The 18,429-nt window shown below is 44.2% G+C and overlaps 1 protein-coding gene across 1 annotated transcript in view; it reads right to left on the reverse strand.

The window, feature by feature from the left end:
* Positions 1 to 1,120: 1,120 nt before the first annotated feature.
* COL15A1 (collagen type XV alpha 1 chain) overlaps positions 1,121 to 18,429 on the reverse strand; it is a 127,892-nt gene continuing 110,583 nt past the window's right edge. The window contains exons 32-42 of the mRNA XM_025360377.1: positions 17,654 to 17,734; positions 17,163 to 17,212; positions 16,942 to 17,052; positions 15,909 to 16,053; positions 12,368 to 12,432; positions 10,241 to 10,369; positions 10,050 to 10,109; positions 8,933 to 8,992; positions 4,838 to 5,023; positions 3,228 to 3,343; positions 1,121 to 2,242 (exon numbers count right to left, since the gene is read on the reverse strand). Coding sequence (XP_025216162.1) covers positions 2,029 to 2,242; positions 3,228 to 3,343; positions 4,838 to 5,023; positions 8,933 to 8,992; positions 10,050 to 10,109; positions 10,241 to 10,369; positions 12,368 to 12,432; positions 15,909 to 16,053; positions 16,942 to 17,052; positions 17,163 to 17,212; positions 17,654 to 17,734 — 1,217 coding nt within the window. The 3' untranslated portion in view covers positions 1,121 to 2,028. The remainder of the gene's footprint in view (positions 2,243 to 3,227; positions 3,344 to 4,837; positions 5,024 to 8,932; positions 8,993 to 10,049; positions 10,110 to 10,240; positions 10,370 to 12,367; positions 12,433 to 15,908; positions 16,054 to 16,941; positions 17,053 to 17,162; positions 17,213 to 17,653; positions 17,735 to 18,429) is intronic.

The raw sequence follows: 18,429 nt of genomic DNA on the forward strand, positions 1-18,429 counted from the left end.
GTGGTGCATGGAGAGGCCTGAACGGCAACGCCATAAGCCTCAATAATTTTTCCATGGTTAGCAAATGAGGTCTCCTTGACTTTGGGCTCCTCCCCAAAACCCCAACCCACCTTGCCTCTTCTGTAACCCTGGGCCAGGTGGGCTGTGACAGAAATGGACAGTGTCTGCGCTTCATTGCCTCGGGAGCCTCCTGCCCACCTTCCCCTTGCAGTTCCTGTCCATGCCAAGCACCCCTAGCCCTCCTCACTCAATGGATGGGCTGGTCCTCAACAAGCCACCTCTGGGGCTTTCCGGCCTCAAACTGTCTTCATTCTGTGACTCATTAGGAAGATTCTCACCGCTCATGTATTTATGAAGCCCCTGCATGGAGATTCTGGGCTGCCTTTTTTTCTTTGTTTTTCCTCTTTGATTTCCTTCCTACTTCAAGGAGTCTGAGGGCGGATTCACTTTGCTGAGCTTCTGGGCCGCCCAGCTGAATGGGAGGAAATATCCCAGCATACTTCTTGCCTGGTGATTATGTTTCTCCTAGAGGGTCAGACCAAGAGCCAGAGAATCACATGCTTGCAGCTGGGAGGGAGCAGCGAGGCAGTCTTGCATAGGGGTTCCTTGGGAAGATGATGGGCCCTGATGTGAGACAGACCCTGAGTCTGAAACCAGTCCTGCCATTCACCAGGGTATGACCCGGAACAAGTAACTCCCTGAGTTTTGACTTTTTTTTTTTTTTACATTGTAAAGTAGAGATTAAAAAACTACTTTGCAGGGTTATTATGAAAATTAAATGGGGTATATCAGAAGTCTGATATTTAATGACCAATAGCCAATACTACGCTTGTCTTATCCCAATCTCCTTTAGAGACAGAGGCCAACTTGCCCAAAGTCATGCCCTGAGACGGCGGCAGAATCACAGCTCATCCTGTTTCCCACTCTGAGGCTCTACACAACCTACACTGGCCCCACTAGGTGGGAGACAACAGCCAGGGCAGATGAGCATGATGGGAAAACCCTTCAGTTCTCTGATCATCGCCTGGGGGCAGCACCAGTGGCAGGATTAGCAAACCCACCCCAGGTCCGCTTCCACATCAGCGATGGAGAATAAAGGAACTAGCAGGAAAAAGTCAAATGAAGAAAGCACCCGGAAAAGATGTTTTTATGTTCACTTACACGGAAAAAAAAATCCAAGTATACAACATGTAGATATATGTTTCTCAGAAAATTCATCTCTATGAACCTGTTTGTTTCAGTCGCAGTTATAATTCAAGAATTGCCAAATGGAAGTCATAAAATTGTGGGGTGGGGGTTGGGGAGGACAGCAGCCAAGGGGAAGGTAGTAATTATGTGCTATTTCTTTTCTAGTTTCAGATAATTTGGAGTTTCAACTTTTCCAGCAAGTCAGTTACATAAACAGACGCCATACTAAAATATGATTGTGTAAAAATATAAAATTCCTAAAGCATGATGGCAATAATATTTTAGGGAAAAAAACATTAAAGTCTGATAGCATCAGAAAATACAAAGCAGTCCTGTTTCTGTGTACGAACGGCAGTTGCAAATGATGGATGTATGTGAAAGAAAAAAGCATTTGATCTGTATATAACTTAGAAAGCATAACCTTTCTAAACACTGACTTTGTAAGAAAACATGAAGGACATCTTACACTCAACGACAATGGTTTAAAAGGAGGATATAACTGTCTGAAGGATGCGGTGGCACAATGCCATGGCCTTTGTTTTCAACTTGCTCTTAACCTATGTTGGGATGCGTTCACACTGCTGGGTTTCCCGCAGAATCTAGCACCAATATATGGATCAGATTTTGTCTTTGATCTGAGTCCTCTATGTCTTCAGTTTTGAGTGTATTGAGGTATGTTTTCTTTGGTTGCTGTTGTAGCGAATGTGTAGTAAAAAAAAAAAAAAAAAAAAAAAAAAAAAAACAAAACTATAATATTTACAACAATTAAACATTTTAGATCTCAGTGTCAACTCTTCACATAAGAAAACATTGAAAACTTTAAGAATCATTGGAAGGCCATTACTTCCTAGCGTCTGTCATGAAACTGTTTTCGATACACAGAACAATTAGCCGATTAGCACAGCTGTATGCTTTCTGGTCCAGAATCTTCCCCGTGCTCAGCGGGGAGGCAAGTCCCGTGACCGCCGTGTCCGTGGTTCGCCACGCTTCACAGTAGTTATCCACAAGGCGGACACCATGGGGGCTGGAGCCGTGCCAAATGACCTTCTGGGGCCTAAAAAGTAATTTTGTCGTGTTATTTTTCAAAATGACACTTCTTTGTAGTATTTTTTGGTAAGCAAATTGGCATAAGTTTAGTGAATCAAGTTAAACTCCTTAACCCTGATGCCAGATCACCTCTCTATCCTCATTGCCCTTGCTAGCTTTCTTAACACACGGGATTCCAGCCATACCCGGGTTGCAGTTGTTTTCAAATCACACCCTCTTCTTTTGTGAATATAAACCTTTGCTCATGGGGTCCCTTAGTCTGGAGGGCTTCTCTTTCATTTTCAGACCAGTGACTCCTTCTCCTCTTTCAAAGGCCAATAAATAACTTCCTCTTGCAGGAAGCCATCTCTAATTCTCACCCCTAAGTAAAAATGAAAACACACATTTCCTGTATATCCTATGGTGCCTGTTTCTCCACTTACAATTATAATATTCTGTCTAGAGTCACAGTTAGTGTGTATCTATTTCCTCTGTAGACTGTGAGCCCTATAGGTTTATTACTGTGCCTTCCAGGCCTGGCCTCAGGTCTAGTACAGACTAGGCACTGAGGAGAGGTTTGCTGAGTTGTTCTATTCTGAAAAACACACATAATTTTCAAGATTTAGAGTGCAAATCACAGTGTAGAGTTACAAGATCACCAGGAGTTGCATTGCTTACCACTTGTGATGTGCCCACTGTGTGCTACATGTTTTCATATATATTCATTTTATTCTCACAATGCTATGACATAGACATGGTTATCTTGCCCATTTGACAGGTAAGGCAGCTGAGGTTCAGAGAGTGGAAATGTCTTGCCCAGGATTCCATATTGAGTTACTGGATCTGGGTCTTCTGACTCCAAGGACAAGGCTTTCTCTGAGGCCCTCAGTTGCCTCACTGTGGCTTTATGTTGGCAATATCCTAGAGAAGCAGCTGATAAAGGCATCCCATTGTTAGGATGCCCCCTAAAACTGTCTATCACACCATATCTGAGAACTTCCAGCCTCACTTACCATGAAGGATCTGTCATTACGTCTCGACCATCAAAGGAATATATTGGAACATGCGTATTGAACTGACCTCCATGGCCAGAAAAAATTGAGTCCCAATTATTAAAAAGTACTTGGCCCTATAGAGACAAAACACCACATTAGAATAATTATACCATCAGCCTACAAATGAATTAGATTTTTACTTTTTTTTTTTTTTAGAGACAGTTTTGGTTTTGTCATCCAGCCAGGCTAGAGTGCAATGGCGGGATCTTGGCTCACTGCAATCTCTGCCTCCCAGGTTCAAGCAATTCTCCTACCTCAGCCTCCTGAGTAGCTGGGATTACAGGCATGCACCACTACACCCAGCTAATTTTGTATTTTTAGTAGAGGTGGGGTTTCTTCATGTTGGTTAGGCTGGTCTCGAACTTCTGACCTCAAGTGATCCACCCACCTCGGCCTCCCAAAGTGCTGGGATTACAGGCATGCACCACCACACCTGGCCTATTTTTACTCACTCTTCAAGGCCCAGATGCCCCCTCACACTAGAGTCTCCATCCCCAATCCCAGAGCATGGACAGAGTGAAAACTCAAGAAATGTTTGTGGTTTGATTTTATAATCCATTCATGAACCCTTTTGCTTTTACTGTCTTATGTCTTGAGGCAATTTCTCTCATTACATGTGTGTACAAGACTCCTTCCCATCAAAAGTGTGTTTTATGTCTTTATTTTATTATTGTTATTTTGAAAATATTATACATATGTACTAAGCTTCAAATTTGTGGCAGATCTTGTGCCAGTCTACGCTGTGGGTGAGTCTACACTGTGGGTGAGATAAAGATGAACTTCTTAGTCCTTTCCCTGAAAGAGCCTGATCCCTTGTAGAGAGATCCAAGAATAAAAATAATTTCAGTGGGTGAAGATGCTGGAACAGAATTCTGGGAGAGGAGGTGGAAAGTTCTGGGTATGGGGTTAGGATGGAACTTGCTAGCCTCAAGGTTTCAAATTCGAGTACTGGGGTTGCAGAGATTAAAGGGTCTTGAAGTACCTTTAAGAAACAGTCATCAGGACCCAGAGCTTCTCCAGGGTGTGTGTGAGTGGCAATGAGCTTTCTCTGCCTAATGTTGAAGGAGTCTGCTATTTCTGTGGAATAATCGAGGGATCCCACAGGCCCTATCTTACCCACAAATGGGGCAGAGAAATATCTGCTTAAATGCTCAGAGAACACCAAACCAGGGTTCAGGACAAAGTGCTCTAGTTTGCAGTGATTTTAAGCAAACTGTTTTCTTCTTCTGAGCCTCAGTTTTCTCATCTGACAAACTAAAAAATGAATAATTCTCATGTTTGTTAGAAGTACCTATTAAGATAATGAGGTACTTTGTAAACAAACAAGAAAACCCTGTATCACCTAAAGAAGTTATCATTCTCTCTCTTGTATGCTCCAAGGGTCACACAAGCATAAAGAAAACTGAGGTTCAGGGAAGGCAAAGAACCCGCCCAAAGTGACATAGCCAGTCAGGCAGAGAACGGACTTAAGTCAACAGTCTTCTGTTGATGTCAGGAATGAAAAGTGCCTCCAGCCCCTGTGGCAACCAATGCATACAGAAGGCAATGGGAACCATATTTATTTTTACCTTGAGGTTCACTATGGGAAGGCTGTATCTCTCTGCTTTCCTCACAATGGTGGACAGATCTTGCAAATGGGAAGATAAGAATGCTCGGTAGGTGGACAACAGTCCTGCAGCTCTGGCCTGCTTGAAGCACTGAAAATCAGCTCGAATGTCCCCAGAAAATGGCATGTTCAGAGCAGCCAAATGCAGCTGAAAAATGCGAGACAAAAGAGAGCAGTCAGAATCAAAGGCAAACTCCAGTCCCCAGAACCATCTCACATTCCTGCAAAGATTCCAGACTTCTTAGGCTGGAGGGCACGTTGAAGGTCATTTTATTCAATCCCTCCCTGACATTGGAATTACAGTCTCTGCCTGACCATCTCCAGGAAAGGAGAGCTATGGTCTCCCAAGCAGCCTGTTTCAGCTCTCTGAACAGCTCTAAGTGGTAGAAATATCTTCCTTAGGTGAAAACAAAAACAAACAAACAAAAACAGAACAAAATATTGCTTGGACCAAATAAAGCACTTCAGGGATCTGAATCCACCTGCAGGCCATAAGTTTGAGACCTCTGGGTCTGTGCAGGGGTTTTAAGCTGGCTTTGGCCCTGGATCCCAGAGCTTCTCCCAGCTATCTGCCTGCTGCCCTTTCTTCCATCTCCTGGATAAGCCTGGGGCTAATCACAGGAGGGGTCTGGGGGAAAGCCACTGAAAGAAGGACATGGCACCTATGACTAAGACTGCTGAGATAGGCCGTTCTGGAAACTAGGGGTCTTATAGTAATTCCAGTCTCACATCCCTGCTATCTTGGTCAGCAGCCAAAATAAAAACCAATCCACAGTCTATTTCTCCCACACTTTGTCTCCCAAAACCCAGCCTCCTACTACTGTCCTCTCTCTCAGCCTTTCTACCATACCCTCTGAAATGCATTCCATAATCAAGGAACACTCATCTCCCTGCCTCCCATCAGTCTCATCTCGGGGGTAACTTTTATCTCATCAACTTAGAGCTGGAAGGCTGGTGTAGGACCTGGGTCCAAGTTACCAAAAAGGAAAATATTTTTAAATATCTTAAGCCAAAGGACATGAAATGAGGCTCAAGCGGTGGGGCAGGAGGCGGCCAGTGTTTCTCTCCTGGTTTCTACCCTGCCTCTCAGATCTAAACAAAGCCCCTCTGTGTCCCAGTGACCAGGATTGCCATGGTGGTTTTCTGCTTCTCCAGCTTCCAGCCAGTTGGCCACAACTGGCCATGAGCTACAGTGAGTGTCCAGACTGCCCCAAGCAGCCCTTGCACGTCTCTGGATATTTTTCTCCATTCACCACCCCTTTCGTTCCCGCAGAGGACAGACCCCAAGGCTGCCACCTGCTCCAGTCTCTCTCTTTTTATTCATCCTGGTTCTGTCTTGACCACCATGCTGGATGGAGGTCCAGGTCAAGCAGCATCACATCCCATCCCCATCTCCTTCCTGCCCTGCACTGAGCCAAGACTTCCCCAGCAGGCGTCCCGGTGGCTAGCATTTTATGCTCTACATTCCCAGCATTAGGATAAGAGGGAGCTTTAGCATGCTACCCACCCACCACAATCACAGGCCTGTGATTGATGGAATGAGGCTTCCCCAATGCCAGGGGCCACCTAAGAAAGGCATAGGCAGGGGTTTCCTTGCCATACCTCTAATTCCACCAAGCCCTATTCTCCTTTAGAGAGACACAGAGAAATGTCTGAAATTACAGTTGTTTCTGAATGACAGGATTGGGGGTTTTTGTGTTCTCATGTTTGTATTTCTTTAATTGTTGGAACATTTTTATAAAACAACATTTTTATATTGTACTTTTATTAAGACAGTAATGTTACAACACTCAAAATGTTAAAATTATTATTTTGTGGATGGATATGTAGTTTTAATAAAATTGTAGGTGTGTTACTATTTTCTTCTCCATTCTTTTCATGCATTGTTAACATTTTCTGCAATGAATACGTATTAGTTCTGAATTTATAAAATACCATTTAAAAAATCCTTTAGCTACTACCCTAACTTTGGGGCTTTTTGAAGGGTTACTGATACTCACATCTCTCTTCCTTCACTTCCCACTGACTCTTCAACCAACTAGAGTCTTTTTGGCTACTAAATGCTTTGCTCTAGTTTCTAAATTTGAAGGACACCTTTTGGTTCTTCTTCTGAATTTCCTGGCAGCCTTTGACACTGTTGGCTACTACCTTGCTTGGCTTGCTTTCTTCCTCTCTGGCTATGGCTTCTCAGTTTCCTTCTCATATTTCTCCCATCAGGTCCTTTTCAGTTTTGCTCCTCATAGTCAGATCCCTTCTGACTACACAGATTCTCTTTTGGGAATCCAACCAGCCCCACAATAATGAGACGGCTCATCTCCAGCCATGATTCCACTGTGGGGTTTCAGACCTTCAGAACCTATTCTCTCTTGGTAGTCTCCACTCAGGTTTCCTCCAGGCACCTCAGACTCACCACGCTCCAAATTAGTTCCTCCTTGGTCAATGGCAGCGCGATAGGAAATGCTCACCTCTGTTGTTAGAAAGTGCCCCCACAATCCTTGCTACAAGAAATGGCCTTAGACCTTCAACCTCATTCTCCTGGTAACTCCTGATTGGGCTGGGAGTGGGCAATTGACCCAAGACAGACCATATAAACTATCTCTTCCAAGACTCTGAACTGAGTCAGTAGTACTGGGGTCAGCAGCTATAAGATCACACAGAGTTGGGGCAAGAATCAGTGCCAGGGTAACCCAAAGCTGTGTGCAAGCTCATGTCACCTATGTATGTGTGTTGGGGTGAGGTTGGGAGGAAGAACGACCCTTTCAGAAGGTGGTCTGTAGAGATAGCAAAGCAGACTAGTAGAGACAAGAGTCCCAGGCCTGGCTGTTCTTCCTGTGATGGAGTTCCATGAGGTTTCTTTCTTTTTTTTTTTTTGAGATGGAGTCTCGCTCTGTCACCCAGGCTCCAGTGCAGTGGCGCGATCTCGGCTCACTGCAAGCTCCCTCTCCCGGGTTCATGCCATTCTCCTGCCTCAGCCTCCCGAGTAGCTGGGACTACAGGCGCCCGCCACCACGCCCGGCTAATTTTTTTGTATTTTTAGTAGAGACGGGGTTTCACCGTGTTAGCCAGGATGGTCTCGATCTCCTGACCTCGTGATCCACCCGCCTTGACCTCCCAAAGTGCTGGGATGACAGGCATGAGCCACCACGCCCGGCCTTCCATGAGGTTTCTATGCTGAGTTAAACAAAATCTTTACTTAACCTAGCAAAGGAATAGAGAGAGAGTTTCTAATCCCAGCAATGAAACAATCCCTGGAAAGGAAACTGTCACCACTCAATCATCCAAGCAGAAACCTGGGCATCATTCTTGACCTCTCTCATCCTTAATGTGCCATATTCAGTCAATGACCCCATTAGTCACTCCTACTTCCTTCATGTCTCTCAAATTGCCTACTAGTCTATGTGCTTACTGCCGTGATTCTAGTTCCGGTAACACAGGAGCCACCTAACTGGCCTTTGGACCCCTGCTCCTGTCCCTTCTGATTAATCTGCACACTGTAACCAAGGTAATTTCTGAAACACCAGTCTTATCATACCCGTTTCTTGCTTTAAACCCTTCTGTAGCTCCCCATTGCCCACAGAAAATGGTCAAATTCTTTGGCTTGACTTGCGGGCAGGCCCTTGAAATCTAGCCCTTGCTTTTGCTGACTTCCGCAGACTAAACATCTCCCTTTTCTGCCTTGAACTCTACTTTTTTGCCTGTAATTTAATACTAGCAATTACAGGAATGTACAGCCCTTCCCCTTGCCTCCCTCTGTTCCATCTTCCCTTTGCCTCTTTCTTCCACCTGGCTCACCCCTGACCTCAGCTGTCCTTTGGGTCTTAGTTTGGAGGTAACCTCCTCCAGGCAGACTTCTCTGCCCTTCCTCATACCCCCAGCACCCTGTGTTTGGCTTGCCCAAACAACTTACCACACTGTATTGTACTTCTCTGTTTTTTGTTTGCCTCTCTCACTAGTCTATAAGCATCATGATGGTAGGAACTGTGTACTAAGCATGAGACCTAGCACCTAGTAGATACACACTCAGTAGTAGAAGATTAAATGTATAAATTGTACTTACAGCAGGCTTCTCGTAATTGGTACTTGAAATGGGGTTTGGTGGAGGCAGAAGCTGATGTGGCTGTTATGAAAAGGAGGAAAAGAAACAGTTCTGAATATGCATTCAATCTGTTCTTCAGCGTGTACTGAGGTGCGAGTGCAATGTTTCTTGAGAAGATGCTTTAAATAGTTTGCCATTGTCTGTAACTGTGACTCTTAACTGTAAAGAGTTTCATGACCTGCTGAAGAAATCATCTTCAGAAAGGGAGAAAATGTTCTCAAGACTTTTAAAAAGAGCACTGAATCAAGGAAGGGCATTCTTTTTGATAAACCCATGTCTAATTGCCAACTCTTTCACTTAATAGAGAAAGCTACCTCTTCAGAGCCTCAGTTTCATCATCTGCAAAATGGGGATGATAGTACCCACCTCAAAGCATTCATTGCTCTAGGGCTAAAAGATGGACAATGCCAGTTGCCCATGTTCTTATAAGGCAGACGGTGCCAAAAATTTTTTTTTTTTGAGAGGGAGTCTTGCGCTGTCGCCCAGGCTGGAGTGCAGTGGCTGGATCTCAGCTCACTGCAAGCTCCACCTCCCGGGTTTACGCCATTCTCCCGCCTCAGCCTCCCGAGTAGCTGGGACTACAGGCGCCCGCCACCTCGCCCGGCTAGTTTTTTGTATTTTTTAGTAGAGACGGGGTTTCACTGTGTTAGCCAGGATGGTCTCGATCTCCTGACCTCGTGATCCGCCCGTCTCAGCCTCCCAAAGTGCTGGGATTACAGGCTTGAGCCACCGCACCCGGCCAACGGTGCCAAAAATTAAAGGAATCTTCTAGATTGCTTATACCAACCAATGACTCCACAGATGAACAAACTGAGGCCAAGAGAGAGGAAGCCCTCTGCAGAAGAGGATTTGGCTATTACATGGGGGCAGCAGGTCTCCAGCCTCTGGATCTAGTTATTCCTCCACTCTATTGTGGGAACCTTCTGTTAGCACCCATTAATTTCTAGGACTTCTCCAGATACTAAACCGTGCACAGTTGACTCTCCAGAGTTTAGAGAGCTTGGTGCTAGATACCAAGCAGGACTCAGGAAATGCTGATAAATGAATGCATGAGCAGTGCAACAGGGTAACTACTCACGTTGCTGGAAAGCGCAGGGGGTGGAGGGCTGTCGGCAGGAATGGGGATCAGTTCTCCTAGCTTTAAGAAAAACAGTACATTGAAATGAAAGATCAATTACAAACTTCTAGAAAAAATGGCATTTATGGGAGTAGATTATTATTTTTAGAGGGTATTTGAAGGCAGTGTGTTAAAGGGAGTTTAGAAATTACCTGTAATTTTTTCCAGCCATCTCTCACGCGAATGAAAAACTCAGTGCTGTCCCTCAGGTAGATGAATGTTCCTTCTATAACCAAATGCGCCTTCTGCAGCATGTCATCCATGTTGCTGAATGCTGTGACCTGTCGGATCATTCAAATTCCAAACACTGCCATTATCATTAGAGCAATGGCACCATCTGATAACCCGGCCTTTCTGTAAAGTCAACTAGGAGCCGTCTCCAGATACTCAATAAAAAGACTTGTTAACATGCCAGATAGAGATATACACCTTCATTAATAACCACAGGGCATTCTTCTTGATAAAACAAAAACATGTACACTTTGAAACATAAATCTAACCTATAATAAATGAATTAAAACAAAAACGATAATATTCTGTGAGTATAAACACATTTACAAATTGTCAATGGAGTTATCTTTGTTTTGGTTTGGGCATTAGCAAAAGCATTGGTAAGTTTTGCCACTTCTATTTTTTCAAGCTACTTGGTGGCACTAACATGGTTAAATGGTGTTACTTCATGCTAGTCCTTGAAGAGTTTCAAATTTTTCATTTGGAATAAGAAAGGCAAGCAAGTAAGCAACTATACTTAAGGTCTTAAATCTTTTTTGTCTAGCCTGGTAGTTACATTAAATGCATGATATAAAATGGAGGTCTGTAATTTCTCTGCCTAGAAAAGTGCCAAAGATTAGACAGCCATTTGGCATATCTAGCAGCACATAAAGAAGCTACAAAAATCTATTGGATAGTATCAAATCTCAAAGAAACATCAGCCAAGAGAGTTTTTATTTTTCATTGTAACTGAGAAAGATGATAAAATATTAATTTTCACCTAGCCTTGAAGATAATGGCTTTGTGCATCAAAATGACTTAGATATCCCCCAAGGGAACTAAATATCAAAATTCCATTATATGCAGGACAGTTCTTTCTTTTGGCAGCCAAATTTTACAACTAATATCCAGCAAAGAGCAAAGAACATTATTAGGACTCCTGACATCCTTGTGAAGTATTTGTCCATTTTTCTGTGAATTACAATAATCTTGGAGTGCTATGTCTTGTTCCAATGAACTGCAGGGTAACGAATGTGCCAGAGATGTTCTTTGGCAGAATGGGAAAGACTGAATTACGCAAGTAAATCTGACCAGCTCAAGGATCTGCTGTAACATTGTTTATGCTCTTGGGCTTTTGTTGTTTTGTTTTTTCTTTTTTTTCTAGAGATGGGGTCTTGATTTTTCACCCAGGCTGGAGTGCAGTGGTACAGTCATGGTTCACTGGAGTCTCGACTTCCCAGGCTCAAGTGATCCTCCCACCTTAGCCTCTCAAGTAGCGGGGACTACAGGTATGCACCACCACACCCAGCTAATTTTTACATTTTTCTGTAGAGGCAGGATCTCACTATGTTGCCCAGGCTAGTCTTGAACTCCTAGACTCAAGCGATCCTCCTGCCTCAGCCTCTCAAAGCGCTGGGATTACAGGAGTGAGTCACTGCACCTGAGCAGTGTTTACGCTTTTTGAAATACTGTGATTGGTGGCCAGGCAAGGTGGCTCGTGTCTGTAATCCCAGCACTTTGGGAGGCCAAGATGGGAGAATCACTTGAGCCCACGAGTTCAAGACCAGCCTGGGCAACGTGACAAAAACCGTCTCTACAAAAACAAAAACAAAAATTAGCCAGGTGTGGTAGTGTGCATCTGTAGTCCCAGCTACTCTGGAGGCTAAGGTGAGAGGATTACCTGAGCTCAGGGAGGTTGAGGCTACAGTTAGCTGTGATCTCAGCATTGCACTCCAGCTTGGGTGACAGAGGGAGACCCTGTCCACCCCTCATCCCGCAAATAAATAAATAAATAAATAAATATTATGATTGGTTCTTGTTATAAGTTAGTCAATTAAGGATTCGAATGGTGGAACTTACATATAAATGATTTTGTTTTTCATGTCTGTTTACTTAATAAGTCATCCAAATAGATAATAAATCCCTTCCACTATTTATGGAATTGCACCAAACCTACTGTCATGAAGGCCTGATTCCCAAGTGATGTCAGACACAGCAGATTGTAGCCAGAGTTTTAAGTAAATCCATCCCAAATGGAATGATGATGACACATTGATAATAATACTGACCAGGTTTCTGGATCCTGGAAGCCCTGGCTGTCCTGGAGGGCCAGGGGGACCTGGAAGGGCCACAGCTAAGACAAAACACAAAAGAGAAGTTATACAAAAACCACCCTCTGAAAAATGTCTGAGGTATCATCTGATTCCCAGAGAAAAGTGTGTTCAACCCCATTCACAGTGTCACAAAGCATCCCAACTTCGACCTGTATCTTGGGTGCTCTGCCTGCAACGTATGACTTAGGCTACATTGACTGGTTCAGGGAAAAGCTGGAATTCTTCATTGTTACCCTGGATGAAGCCATGGCTAATGCTTTTCCATTTCAAAAGTGAATGAATTCCTTTTATGGTTGTTTTATAAATGCCAGTTTAAGTTGAATATTTTGTCACTTGCATTCAAAAATATCCTGACTCATACAACTTACTTCACCCAAGAGACAAGCATGTGACACTGAACAGAGGAAGTAGGCTCAGAAAGAGGAAGAGAAGGCTCTAGGGAGTGGGAGGAGACCAGGGTGGTGCAGTGACAGCAACCCTGGCCTTGAGGCCAGAGACATGGACTCAAGTCCTTAGTTTGTCCATTCCTAGCTGTGTGATCTCGAGCAAACAGCAAGCTCTCTGAAGCTTTTTCCTCTTATGCAAAATGTAAAATAGGCATTTCTTCTTCCCTGGGCTGTGGTGAGAACTGAGTGCTTTGCAAATTGTACCTGTACAGCATTCATTTGACCAAGGGCTCTTAGCTTTTGAAGAGTCACAGTGCCCTTAAAAATCAGATCAAGGTTATTGCCCTCTTTCCCAGAAAAATGCACACAACAATTCTACAAAAAAGAAAAAAAAAAAAAAAATTACTGGGATGACAAATCCTGGAGGTATATCCTTGGACTCTCTAGGAGTCTATGATTCCTCAACTGAAAAGCCCTTACTTTAGGCTAACATAAAGTAGTATTATTACAACTATTCCTTTGGCTGTTCTTCTACCTCTCTCATCTTCTGTTCACCCTACTGCCGACACCTCCTCCAAATGTGCCAAGCTCTTGGCAGAATTAAGGGTGTTTTCACAAGTCCCAGTAAAATTATACAATTCTTCAGGTCATTGCAAGCACATGTTCAGTTCCAACATAGGACTTGAACATCCACACATAGGTGGCAAATGCCTAGTGGATAGAGGGCCAGTGGGCTCAGATTTGGATCCCAGTCATGCCTCTTAATAGAATTTGTGACCTCGAGTAAGTCTCTTCACCTCTGTGGAGCTTCAGTGTCTTCATCCGTGAGATGAATTTTATAATAATACCTGTTTTATCTTCCTCCCAGGGTTGCTGTGAAGATTAAATGGGATAATGGCCATGAAAGTGTTTTGTAAACTGAATTGCTATACATTATGTGAGAAGCAATCCTTGCTCAATGCAGCAAGGCATCCCAGGAGCTCTAATGTAGTGTTGCCGTGGACAACAGATTTTCTCCACCTTGCACTCACCCTGTAATATGCCTCCACCTCCCGCAGTCCTACTCTTCCCTCATGGCTGTGTGGGCACCTATGGTTCCATTCACTCAGCACCTTCTTCCTTTGTAGGACCAATGTCCTCATCTCCTTCTCTTGGGACCTACAACCATTTGGTTCCAGAAAGAGCTACCATGTTCTCATGTAATCTGACTGACTGGTCATAGGGGATTGGTCCAAGATTGGGTACCTTGCCCAAGTCAGGCCCATTAGGACCCTTCTCTAGGACTTCCCCATCCCAGGACTTTTCAAACTAAAATAGTAAAAGAAGTTCAAGATTTCTAGCTGACAGTGGAAGCTGTAAGTTGTCAGTAACCATATTTCCCGCTGTGCAGAGGATGTGGTTTGTGGTGAGGAAGTATGAAATTGCATGCAGAGAGAAGCGGAGACAAGAGATGGCCAGAAAATCCTTGCAGGGGTTGAGTTCCTGGCTCTGGCTGTTCCTGAGGTCCAGCTGCTTATCTACCTCTCCCACAAGTTGATTGTTCATTCCCTCCTTCACACCCAGTACATTTCCCCTTTGCTTGAGCTACTTTGAGTTAGGTTTCTATCACTTGCAGCCAAATGATCCAAGGCTAAGTCAAAGCTCCAGCCCCAAAGTCACCTCCTATGTAAAGCTCTCCTTATGCCAAGGACTCTGTATGCTTCCACCATACCTGGCTCCTGCCAAGCCAAACAACAAAAAAGTATGCCTTCATGCTATCATTGCTGCTATTATTGTCTCCTACAACAGACATAGTAGAAATAACACAGGCTTTGGAGATACACTGCTCTGGGTCTGAATCCTGTTGGTGTCATTTATTAGCTGTGTGACCTTGGAAAAGTTCCTAAATGTCTCTGGGCCTCACTTTCCTTACCTGTAAAATGGGGATGTTAATGCTTTTTTTAAAGGGCTGTTGTGAGGTTTCAATAAAATACCATAGTAAAGTGATTAGCAAAATGCCTGGCATCTGATACATGCTTATTACATAGAGATTTTCTTTAATTTCGCCCATTTTGCATTTGAGGAGGTGAGGCTCTAAGGGATGAATAGATTTTTAAATAGAGTTCCAGTCACTGCTGGTCATTAAGGCAGGTTCTCATGCACCTAAGGCATTGACAAAGCAGCCAGGAAGTTTCCACTCACACGTGAAAAGATGCTCAACATCATTAGTCATTAGGGAAATGCAAACCAAAACCACAGTGAGATATCACTTCATACCCTGTAGGATGGCTATAATCAAAAAGATACAATGAGGATACCATAATACGGGAGGACAAACTGGAACCCCCTCATACACTGCCACTGCTGGTGGGAATGCGAAATGTTGTGACTCCTTCGGAAAACAGTCTGGCAGTTCCCAAAAAGTTAAACATAGAGTTACCATATGACCCAGCAATTTCTCCTACGTATATACTGAAGAGAACGGAAAACATGTTCACATAAAAACTTGTACATGAAAGTTCATAGCAGCGTTATTCATAATAGCCAAAAAGTAGAAACAACCCAAATGTCCATGAACAGATGAATGAAAAAACAAAATGTATATCCTATACAATGCAATATTATTTGGCCACAGTAAGGAATGAACTGCTGATCCGTGCTGCAACGTGGGTGAACCTTGAAAACACTGTGTTAAGTGAAAGAAGTCAGACTCAAAGAGCCATATATTATATGATTCCATTTATGTGAAATGTCCAGAATAGGCAAATCCAGAGGCAGAAGTAGATTCATGGTTGCCCAGATCTGGTAGAGGAGAGGGAAAGAAAGAAAAGGTACAACTGCTAATCGGTACAAAATTTCTTTTTGGTGTGATGAAAATGGTCTAGAATTAGACAGTGGTGATGACTACATGCATAACTTCGTGAATATATTAAAAACTACTGGATTAGACACTATAAGTGGGTGAACTTTGTGATGTGCAAATTATATCTCAATCTTAAAGAAAGGAAAGAAGGCTGTATCCAGGAAAGCCCTGTGTTAGGCAGCGCAGCTGTGACAAGCCACCCAGATGAGGTGAACTTGAGCACAATGGTAGGGACAGCATGAACAAGGGCACTGCTTCCAGCACTAACCTGCTCCCAGGATAGCTGGAGGTCCTGGTGGCCCTGGGGGTCCCGGTGGCCCAGGATCACCAGGTCTTCCAAAGCCAGGTGGCCCAGGCAGACCAGGAGCACCTGGGGGTCCTTGGGGCCCAACGACTGTCTCCCCTTTCTGGCCCTGTCAAGGCAAGCACACAGTAACAGAGAGAAAGAATCATTCATCACTAGAAGTCCCATCTAGTCCTTTTATGAGAATATTTAAAAGAAATCAATAAACACCAGCTATTGTTATTACTATCCTCAATCCTGGGCACAATTCAAGGTGGGGTAAGGCCTCCAAGATGGCAGCCCAGTCATTCTGTTGAATAACTCTACAGAGAACCCCAGAGAGCCCTGGAGGCAGAAGGGACCTTGGAGATCATGTAGTCTAGCCTTTGTATTTCACAGATGGAGAAACTGAAGCCCAGAGAAGTGAAAGGACTTGCCCAAGATCATGAAGCAAATTAGAGGCACAGCTAGAGGCAGAACTCTGATCTCTGGCTTTGCTGGTTCTACCCTCACGGTGAGCTCTGGGACCAAAGGTCAATGATCTGGTCATATTCTTGTCAGGGGCACAGCTTGACTTTCTCTCCTTTCACCTGGAAAAACCTCTCATCCTAGGAAAACCACACCTATCTAGGAGCTCCTCTGATAAAATTTCAGAAGAATCAAATAGCTCCTCTAAAAATGTCTCCCTTACCTTCCATTCTGCTTCTGTTATCTGATGCATTCACCATTAATCATTCTTTGTGTGGAGTAAATTTTCCACACATTTCATGAATAAGGCAGTGTGACTAATGGCCTAGAAGTTACCTACCTTCATGTGGCCTTGGCCAGCTACCTTCTCTCCAGGGACCTCAGCCAACCTCCCCATCAATCAACAAGGATGGGGAAAGAGCTGGCTGATCCCCAAGCTCTGCCTCCAGCTTACAGTACAATGACTAGCCCTAACTGCTTAGTCCCATTGGGAGCTTCCGGGAAAGCTGTAAGGCCTTGGGGAAAATGACTTGGAGGGGTCTCTACTCACAGCCAGGCCTGGATTTCCGGGCAGGCCTGGAGGCCCAGACATAAGGAAGCCGTCGTTAATGTCTCCTTTTTCTCCTTTTTCACCTTTGAACCCCTTGTCTCCATTCTCCCCCTGGAAGCAGAGAACATAGGAATATTTCAGTAAGAGTGGGATGAACTCAGTCTCTGACATAAACCAAAACATGAAAAACACACTCCAAATATTGGTAGAGAAACACTCACCTTCAAGTTGTTCAGAAAGTGTCTCAGGTAAGCTAGATCAAGTGGAGGACCTGAAAAAGAAATGCTTCATAAAATTCACCATTGTAATTTAAGAAATTTAAAATAAAAGTCTCTAAGTTGGCAACCACAGTTACATCTTAGTGGACATGACCCTGCACTGGGTTGGCTAACAGAGTCTGCTTGCAAGCAAAAACAGGTGCTATTGTGGGCCCATCAACCCAGACACTGTGGGATCCCAGGTGGGTCCCTGGCCCTCTTTGGACCTTGTTTTGCATAAAAAAAGATGAATGATTGGATTTTCTCGTCTCTCTTAACAATGTTCCATTTTGGATACGCCAGGCCCATGCTTGGGTCTCACTAGAAACCAGTGGAGCCTGTGGTCAGGGTGGAATGTCATTAGTCTTACCCTCTGGCTAGGTCACATTTCTCAGTTGCATTTGTTCTCAGGAGCAAAAAATCAAAGGCAAGATTGAGAACAAGAGCTGGAATACCTGGTGGTCCCTGGGCTCCCTGGTCGCCTTTTTCTCCCTTTGAGCCAGGAAGGCCCCAGGATCCTTTCTCTCCTTTAACACCTGCAACAAAACACATACATGTTAAAAAAAAAAAATCAAAAATCACCTTCATTCCACATAAAACCTTTCTGAGACAGTTTTTCAAACCGAGCTCATTTAGCAAAGTCCACTCAAACAAGGCCCTCCTGAGAAATCAGCAAGTGTAAAATCATAAAGAGGGCACAGGTAGATGCTTCAGACACATTCTCAACCTTGAAAAGCTCGGTCTACTGGGAGACAGACACAGCTCACAGTAACGCAAGGCAAGATGAAATATATGCTCTCACTGAGGTTCCAGCAGCGCATCCCAGGAGTGCAGCAGAGCCTGCAGCTAACCCTGGCTTGGACAGTGCCACGAATGAAGACAGAGGCTCAGCGCCATGTCAATCTTCCAGACTCATCCATCTAGGCCTGTGCAGCATGGGGGTGTGAGGGAAGGAGAGGGTTCTCCCAAGAGTGCCCGCACAGGACAACCAAGGGCGCTAAGTTTTCTACTTACAAAGTTGTGAGAATGCCCACCATGCAGTGTTGTACATCCCCACAGGACTAGTGAGAAACACCTTTTCTGCAGAACTGGCATTCCATCCCTACCTTTCCCCTCAACTCTTTATATGGGAGGGGGCATGGAAGAAAGCCTTTTGGGAGATCACTGCTTGGGAAGGGAAGTGGTTCCCTTTCCCCACCTTGATGGGTAGCGTGGACGCTAGGTCTTTGAA

The sequence above is a fragment of the Theropithecus gelada genome, chromosome 15 (assembly GCF_003255815.1).
Source record: "Theropithecus gelada isolate Dixy chromosome 15, Tgel_1.0, whole genome shotgun sequence".
Lineage (NCBI taxonomy): Eukaryota > Metazoa > Chordata > Mammalia > Primates > Cercopithecidae > Theropithecus > Theropithecus gelada.